Source organism: Propithecus coquereli, unplaced genomic scaffold (assembly GCF_000956105.1).
Source record: "Propithecus coquereli isolate 6110/MARCELLA unplaced genomic scaffold, Pcoq_1.0 Scaffold300, whole genome shotgun sequence".
NCBI classification, from domain to species: Eukaryota; Metazoa; Chordata; class Mammalia; order Primates; family Indriidae; genus Propithecus; species Propithecus coquereli.
In genome coordinates, this window is record NW_012148620.1 from 1833467 (window position 1) to 1843139 (window position 9673).

The following is a 9673-nucleotide window of genomic DNA, read 5'->3' on the forward strand; positions in this document are numbered from 1 at the left end:
GCCCGCCTCAGCCTCCCAGAGTGCTAGGATTACAGGCGTGAGCCACCGCGCCCGGCCTTTTCTATTTTTTAGTAGAGATGGGATCTCTCTCTTGCTCAGGCGGGTCTTGAACTCTGACCTCAAGCAATCCTCCTGCCTCGGCCTCTCAGAGTGCTAGGATTACAGATGTGGGCTACCACGCCCTGTCAATAATAGCGACACTTTTATGGCACTTATTACATGTTAGGTAGTGTTCTAAGTGCTTTACTTATATTAACTCATTTTGATCCTTAAAATAATACTATAAGGTACTATTATTGTTATTTCTAATATACAGAGCCAGGTACAGTGGCTCATGCCTATAATCCCAGCACTCTGGGAGACCAAGGCGAGAGGATGGCTTGAGGCCAGGTTTGAGACCTAATATATAGATGAGGAAACTGAGGCAGGAGGGGCTAGGTAATTGCCTGAGGTCATGCAGGTAGCAAATGACTAAACTGGGATTCAAACTCTAGCTGGCTGCAAGGTCTTTGCTCCTAATCACTATTCAATGCCATCTCTCTAAATTAAATGCACTCATTTTAGAAAGTATGGAAAATACAAAAAGCCTAAATAAGAAAATAAAAATGTCTAATTTTACCATGGAAATTGCCACCATTAGTATTTTCTTCTCTATGCACTGTATAAAAAAAGATCATGCCATATACACACAGTTTACCTATTTGCTTTTTTACTTAAAAATACCTTATGTACATTTTCTTATATCCTTAAATGTGCAACTTAGTTTTTTTTTAACAGCTGTATCATATTCCATTATAGAATCGATTTAACTATTTCCTCATTGTTTCCATTTTTTCGTGAATACAAAGAGCATTGCCCAACCATCCCTGGACATACATATTTGGTTATTTCTTTTCAATTAAATGTCTAATACTACAATTTCTGGTAAAGGTTTTTGATCCCTATTGCCAATTATCCCTTTTTAAAAAACCATTCCACTTTATAGTTCCACCGGAAGTCCATGAGAGTGTCCATTCCCTTCTATACTCAACAATCCTGGAGATTTTTTCTTGTTAAATGTATTTTCTTGGATGACTTTGTATGGGCTAACAATGTGTGGTATGGGAATTCAGAGAGGAGAAAGCAGATGATGAGCAAATGTATCCATAGAGGTACAGCTGTTTGTTTTCTTCCTGTTATTCTTAGTAAATACACAGTCATTTTGGCGGAAGTGCTTAAAGGGGCTGTTTCCCTCCTATAGTTCCATGTTTCCAGCATAGCACTCACCACTCACCTTGGCTATTGTTTGCTCTTCTCTATTCCAGTGAGTAAAGTCTCTGCCGTGCCGGGAATTAGCAGTGTACACGAAGTGCACATCTGGGAGCTTGTAAGTGGAAAGATCATTGCCACCCTGCACATCAAATGTCAGAAGGACGAAGGATACCATGATGCCAGCGTACAAATCCGAGAAATCTTCCACAATGCAGGAATCCATAATGTGACCATCCAGTTCGAAAGGGTGGACTTGAAGGAACCCCTGGAGCAGAAGGACTTACTTTTGCTCTGTAGCTCACCGTGTATCTCCAAGAGCTGTGCCACGCAGCTTTGCTGTCCCCCCGGGGCACTGCCACTGGCCCACGTCAATGGCTGTGCTGAGCACAATGGCGGTCGCCCTCTAGACACATACCAAAGCGATGGTCTCATTAAAAGAGACACAGCAGAAGTGGCTATTGAAATGCCTTTGGACGGGTGTCTGAGGGACCACGGACAAGCTCTCAAAACTCAGGAGGACCAGTGTTATGTCAACAGCACGCATTTTTAATCCGGCACCCCCGTAATCAGACTGTACAGACAAGGCACTTTGGAATTACCACCTTGGCTTGTGGAAAGAGCTTTGTGGATGGTAGGCTCTGACCACACTTGCAGTGTGCACGCTCTGTGTTCAATAGGGGTTGGCTGTTTGGGATTTTGATTGAATGTGTCTGTTAATTTATATGCAACTGATAACTGCTTTCCATTGCCCTGGGTGTCTCATGCTGCTCTTGGATACTTTTAGCTCGAATATACATTTTTCTAAAGTGAACTGCACTCGTGTAAATATCAGGGACCTTGAAGGCTGGAACTCAATGATTGACACAGTATTCAAAGAAGTTCTTGTTTTTAAACTGATTAGAACTTCTAACTGACTCTCAGGTGAGCTCGTGGCCTATAAATACATGGAAAAACACTGAAGTACCGTAACAGCTGTATTTTTCCCATCCTCTCGAAGATCATAAAAGTGGAAGGTTAAGTATTTATTGCACTGCAGAAATATCTTTTTTCTTTGATTCATTTTTGAATAAATGTAAAATGCATACCTATTAAGGCAGAAAATGTTCTCAGAACATTAAAAGAGGTACAGTTTAGTAGGAAGGGGGCAGGAAAGAAGTGATTTTGGACCATCTCTTCATTTTGTGAGATGAGAGAAAACCAATGTTTACTTTTTGCTGTGTACTGAACTATGGCTATAGGGTGTTTCAAATGTTTAAATATATAATACACTTTTTCACTCGGAAGTCAGGGACTATTTCTACTTCCTTAAGTACGACACAAGTACTTACACACTGTCTTTTGGAGTCAGTACAGTAGGGACTGTTTTCATTTAGCGCTTCGATAATGATTTACTTATTTGTCCAAATTTCCTTTGAGTCTTCTTTGATATGATCACATTGGTCTATGCAGCATTTACTAGGAAAAAAATGAGTATTCTGGGATAGGACAGTATATGACATTGAGGGTTCATTCCTTCCAAATAGATAAGCTAGACTGCCTTTTCTTTAATTAGACATATTTTAAAGTATTTAAAGTTGCTAACTAGTAACTTGATGGAAAAGTTGATGTCTGAGGGAGAAATGAGAATTTAACTGCTGTCTTTAATGTGTTCCGAGGAACTTAGAATTTTCTTCTGTGTCTCTGATCCATATTACCAAGTTCAAATAAATTTTTTATAATCTGATTCAGACCCATAACTGAACTATATTGGTAGTGGAGAAGCATCTGTCATGTATTTAACACATTGTTTAGGGTAAGCATTTAAATCATAAACGTCTCATAGGATAAGCAAATGAGAGGTACCTCGCTAGAGAGCTAGGATCTTGAATAGGTTGCAAGGTTGACTTAAAATGATCATCTCTTAGGGTGTAAGGTCCTATTTAGAATCTGCATAGGATTTACCAGCAGTGCTAGGTTGGTAACAGAAACAGCATACACATTTTTCAGCACAAACATCATTTTAAAAATTTGTCTTAATTTGAAGGCTGAAACAAATAAGCAGCTCTGATCAGTAGGATAGGAAATTCTTTTATTCCTTGAAATTTTATCATCTGAATTTAAATTGGCCATGAATTATGGTAAATAGAAAAATGCCTACAAATATTTTTACCTCTAGAAAATCTAGTTTATTGGGCTAGGTTATATGCACTTTATAAACTAAAAATGGGGCAAAAAATAAGACATTTCTATTTTTAGTATTAAAAGTGTGACATATACTCACAGAAACCAGAGGATTCTTTAAGAATTTGGCGACATGTGGCCAAATTCTCCTACATAAACATTGGTTGAGATGCCCTAGCTGAAGCCAAAGAAGAAATTTGTCTCTTACTTCCAAATTTGAACGTCTAATTTGATTTCATATACTTCTGCCTTCATTAATAGAGAAAATTGCAATTTCACAGTTTTTGTGCAAATGGGCACAAACTGAATTCGTACTTAAATCTCTAAAGTATTTTTTCTGGAAAGGAAAAGACACTTAATTCTAAAATATTAATAATTAACTCTAACTTCAGAAAAGTATCTTTATTGACACTTATGAAAATACCAAATTATGGACTAGAGTCAATGTGAAATAATACCTTTTGGATTTTTTTTGGTTTTTGGTTTTTTTTTGAGACAGAGTCTCACTCTGTTGCCCAGGCTAGAGCGCCGTGGCGTCAGCCTAGCTCACAGCAACCTCAAACTCCTGGGCTCAAGCGATCCTCCTGCCTCAGCCTCCCGAGTAGCTGGGACTACAGGCATGCGCCACCATGCCCGGCTAATTTTTTCTATGTATTTGTTGTCCTGCTAATTTCTTTCTATTTTTTTTAGTAGAGACAGGATCTCGCTCTTGCTCAGGCTGGTCTCGAACTCCTGAGCTCAAACGATCCGCCCACCTCGGCCTCCCAGAGTGCTAGGATTACAGACATGAGCCACCGTGCCCGGCCAGAAATAATACCTTTTGAAACAGTTTGGCTGAGTGCATTTAATAATGTCCAAACAAGCTAAGTACAATATTTTTGTACTGGGTTAGATGGGTTGCATTTGCCACTCCTGGCACTGTGATGCCTACTGTATGGTGCTTTCACTTGGGTACCTTCCTTTAATTGTCCTCCCTTTTAATTTTCCCAAGCAGATATCAGAATTTTCTTTTTCCCTTTGAATTAGCCCTGCTTGGCGGCAGTAGCATCTGATGAACAGGAGATTTAAACAGCGCTGTTTTTCTTTGACATTAGAAAAACGGCTGCTTAGTTTGGTGTTCCTGTGTGCTTAATTCCCAAAAAATTCCCTCTTTTTTTTTTTTTTTAGAACCAAATATAATTTTTTAAAAAGTCTATGGCATTCTCTGGGTGTCAGGTTGAGGGCTAGTTGTCCTGTGCGCTAACCTGGCCTTCTATAACGAATGCCTTTCTGTTTCTATAGAAGGAGTCCTTCCCACATTAGTTCAGCGTCAGTTATAGGAAGTACTGTGTCTGCTTCATTTTCCAGCTTCCAAATTTGTTTTTGAAAACAGAGGTTAATTTTTTTCATATTTGGCCAATATGTATACCCACAGGGCTACCAGATTCCGCTGTTAACAGAAGAAAATATTATCCGTTTGATAAAATATCAATAAAATAGGGAGACATTATTTGAGGAAGAATTGAAATTATTCTTCATATTTAGTTGCTTTGTTTTTTGCCATTGGCTGAGCAAACCCGTGGTGGTAAATCATGAACTCCAAAGTTCAGGAGGGGTGGGTGTTTTGAATGTCAAGGAAATCAGTGAGGTGGATTTCGGATTATAATAAGGCAGCTGCCCTAAGAGGTAGTGAGAGCTTTTGTGACGCTTACACCAGGGTTTCTCAATCTTGGCATTATTGACATTTTGAACTGGATAATTCCTGGTATGTGAGGCTCTCCTGTGTCCTGTAGGATGATTAGCAGCGTCCCCAACCTCTATTCATAAATGCCAGTAGCACCCCCCCCCCCACGTTGTGACAACCAAAACTGTCTCCAGACATTGCCACATATCCCCTGGGGAAAAATTTTGCCCCAAGTCTTGAACCACTGGCTAAAAGTAAGGGCAGTTTAGGGACATTGTTGATAAAAGCCTCTCCAGAGCCCAATCGTACTTTTAATAATCAATTCTGGGGAATTCACTCTTTAAAAAGATATTTTTAAAGGTTAAATCAAATTGTTCATAAAAATCATGGTTGACTCTACCTTGGAACTTTGGACATTTAAAGAAAAAAAATATAATTTGAAACGAAAAGTCTTTACAAATCCTATTATGCAGATCAGTAATTGTGACAGCGAATGAAATGAAAAAAAAAAAAAGTATTTGCTCTCACTGTTCTGTGCTGATCTCTTGCATTCATGAATATCCTCAATTTGGCGGGCCCACTACTAAATGAGACTGGATAATACCAGCACAATTGATTCTTGGGGTTAAGGTGTTTAATTCTTCATATTTAAAATTATCAATTTTAAGCTTGATGATATTTCTTGTTATTAGTTCCCGGTAAGCAGCTCATCTTAGTGCCAATGACAAGTTCAGACATTAAAAAAGAACGTTTCATCGTTTAAGGCTAATTTTACCCTTTCCTCAGTCATATCCATTTTCTCCAAGAAGGCAGAATACATTGCCTCATTTTAAAGTATTCTGCTTTCATACTCTTGCAGTTAAAGACTGCAAAAAAAAAAAAAAAAAAAAAAAAAATACTAGTTTAGAAGAAATAAGGAAACATGACCTGATTTGGATTTTGAATTGGGATTAATGATCACTGACTGCATGTCTGTTTTATAACTGCATTCACCTGATACATTGTCACCTGTTTGTGCTTCTGAGTGTATTGATGCTCAACTGGCCACAGGTGGGGATGGGGTTATTAGCCAGAAGACTAATTTCTCAAACGGAGCTTGCGTGGGACCATAATCCTCAATGTGATCTACATGTTCCTGTGAATCTAAAGTTTAGGTAATGCAGATGTATCATTTTCTGGTGCTTCTCTTTTGTGGTGTTTTATTCTGGGCATTTTTGTTTACATGAAACTTTCTTGAATGTTTGCTAGATGATCAACTGTCTCCTATTAATACAAAGTCAGGCCAGAGACACTGAACCTACTCTGAATTCTAATGAGAATAAGCCAGAAACAATGATTTTCAAGGGAGAGTGACCCCTTCTTGGAGGTCTGAAGTTATGTTACAATATTGTGTGGAGTTTTGTTGCTTGAAGTTCTTCTGTCCTCATAGGCAATTTTGCGAAAGTGTAATCCTCACTTTTGGGGGAATTGTTAAAACTCTAAAGATAGGAGTCTAAATAAATCATTACTAATTGCATGTGAGTCCCCCAATAATGTATGTACCTATGTGTACCTTTTAGAGATGAGAGATGTTCAATCGTGCTGTGAATAAAAATTAAAAAAAAAAAATAAAAACACGACTGAGATATGTTTGTGAAAATTAAGCAGATAAAGTAGCTGACCTCGTTTTGTCTTTTTGTCACTTATTCTGGTAAATTTATTCCTTAGTACTCCTTGGATTAGTTTTAATAATTGGGTCTAACTCTCTTTCTCCATTTAGTGGGTCTCTTCTCCACACTCCTTCTGCTGCCCCCTGCCACCTGCAATGTCACAAGGCCGCTCTTGGCAGAAAAATATCACCCATCGATGCAGCTGCCTCGCTTACTGGTAAGTAGTAACTAGTTACAGTAGTAACCTAGACTGATTTGGTTTGCTAGTGGGACCTAATTTGGCCCTGGGCTACACAATAGGCTTTGTGTAGAAGGGGAGCTCCTTGAATTTAGGGAATGGTGAAGAGGCCAAGCTTATTTTGGAGAAGCCCCATAGATTTGGGAATCTCTCCAATGAGTGGAATATAATCTTTATGAATATTTAATCAGGGAAACTGTCTTCCAGTTCTTTCAATTGCTTTTATTTTGTAAATTGATTAATCAGCAGATTTTTATTGTAAGCCATGTGCAAGTAATTCTTGCCCTGAGGGAGTTTATAATCTACATGTGAACTTAAGTAAGGCATGCAACTTTGTGGGAATTTAAGGGGAGCTATGCATAGCCTGTGATTGCGGGGTCAGGGGACACCTTGTCCTGGATGTGTTTTGGTGCACATTCCAAGCCCTGGGCAGCATCTGAAATAGGAGAGGGTCACACAATATTTCATGGCCATCAGCTTCCTTCAGCAATAAGAGTCTGCAATATGAAGCGGAGGACTGAGCCCAGGACTTGGAGTACAGAATCTCTACTCCATCTAAAAGAGAATCCTACCTCACTCTTTGTCTCCTATCCTTCAGAATATTTCTTTACATCACTGTCACTTCATAACATTATATTGTGTATTTATTTGCTTATTTCCTGTCTCTTCCACTAGAATAAAGCTTCGTATCATCCACCCTGTGTTATTCAGCCCCTATCACAGTGCTTGGAACAATATGTGGCATGTGGTTGTAGCTCCATAATATTTATTGAATGAATGAATAAACACAAGAATGAAGGAATAGGTTCAACTCTTGGTGTTACCAGTTATAGGCTTTGGACAAATTATATAACTTCATTGAGTTTCAGTTTTCTTATTTATAAACGAGGCAAATGATGAAAACCTGTGGTGTCTACCTGGCAGCGTTGTAGGAATCAGAGGAGATGATGAAGGTGAACGCAGATTTAAACGTCAATGGATTTTATCCTTTTACACTTTCAATCTGGCATTCGTATCCTCCTGTTCTTGTCCTGCCTCCTCTCATCCGGGTAATCCCATTTTGTCAATTAATTAGACATCATTCAAGGCCAACTAGCACTAAGTAGTGGTACAAGTAACATGGGTGAAAGTGAAGAGGAAAGAATGAAGAGTCAAGGACAGCTTCATAGAAGGGCTGGCATTTGAAGTTGGCCTTGGGGCAGTTCAGTGAGTGGAGAAAAAGGGAAAGGACCTTCCAAACTGAGAGGTTAGACTTAGTTCTTCAGCCAGTCAGCCCTAAAGCTTTTGTAGGAGGGGTGGGGGGACAAACTGGGGAAATGCAAGGAATAGGATATTTTCAGAAAATGATTTTATCCAAACGTCTTCCTCACCATGATCTAAGTTGCTCTACACAGAGTGTTTCACCCAACACACACTGAGCATCTCCACGTGCATCTCCAGTCCCAGCCGGGATCCTGAGCTCCACGGGTTGTTGCTATGGATTCACTGCATATTTCCTCTGAGAGTCAGCAGACACTCCAAATTCGCTAGGAGTTCATCCTAATTTTAAAATCAGCTTTCCTGGACTTTTTCCTGTTGGTTTCAGTGGAAGCATGCTGGCCCCATTTCTCCCCTCGGGTTCCTGCCCCGCAAATCAGCTCAAACCTTGCAGCCGTGTTTAAAGCTGCCTGTACTCTCAGCCTACGTCCAACTCCTCATTATGCTCAATTACTGCTCCCTTCAAAGGAATCCTTACGTCAGCCCCTCCTTTCCACGTCTGCCCTGTCTCTCAGGTTCACTGTATCATCCCAGGCTGTGCTGTTGTAGAACCTTCCGATCCGCTTCCCAGCCACCTCTAAACGTTCTCGTGTCAACCCTGTTGCTTCCCTCTGCTCCGAGAGGAGGGACAAACTCCCCAGCCTGTCACTGAGGTTCCCTTCTCACCCCAGTCCTCCAGGCTTTATAGAAGAGCACACAGATACCCAAGGAAGTTAGAACGTGAGAGGGTGGAAGGATGCATTCCGTGTGGACTAGTAAATCAAGTTTTGCAGGAGTTGGGGACTGAACATTCCATAGCAGTCTGTTCCTTTTATGCCAAAAAGACTTTTTCATTTTTCTATTTTTAAATTACATTTGACAAGTTATTTCCTTTCTGGTGTCTCTTTTTAGCTGATTTCTTCCTTTTCTACGTTAGTGTGTCACTTTGCCCCAAAGCTGGTTTCCTGTGGATGACAGACTGTGACCTTCCATCACTCGTGTCCTGATTCCAGAGCACACTCAGACACTGACATATGCCATGTGTGCAGACAGAGCCATGGTCTCTCTCATCTCCTGTGAAGCAAAGTGGAGAGTGGATTTTCCTTCGTCTCGTATATTCATCACATGGTCACGTATGTGGCTGTGCCGTAATAATGAACTCCAATACAGAGTCAAAATAGTTGGCACATCACCCCGATTCTTTTATGCTTGAAGATGCAAGAGTAAATTTGCACAGGATTTGTAACCACAGGGCCGGGTGGTATTTTGTTGATGGGGATGGGGTAAAGGTAGGGGAGTACATTGTCCCAGGGGCTGGGGCGACACAGGCCTGCAGTAGTGGTGATAGCAACCAGGTCTCTTATCTGTCTCAGAAAACTGGGGCCAAAAGAAGGCCATGCTGGGGTACTGTGAGTTTGCAGTTATACTCTGATGCTCAAAGACATTTAGAAAAAAAAAATCTGTGACACTTTTGGA

The 9673-nt window shown here is 40.1% G+C and overlaps 1 protein-coding gene across 1 annotated transcript in view; it reads left to right on the plus strand.

Annotated features, from left to right (window-relative positions):
• The window catches only part of SLC30A10 (solute carrier family 30, member 10), an 11674-nt gene extending 9078 nt beyond the window's left edge, over positions 1-2596 (plus strand). The window contains exon 4 of the mRNA XM_012649674.1: positions 1305-2596. Within this exon, the coding sequence (XP_012505128.1) occupies positions 1305-1801 (497 nt within the window). The 3' untranslated portion in view covers positions 1802-2596. The remainder of the gene's footprint in view (positions 1-1304) is intronic.
• The last annotated feature ends 7077 nt before the right edge of the window (positions 2597-9673 follow it).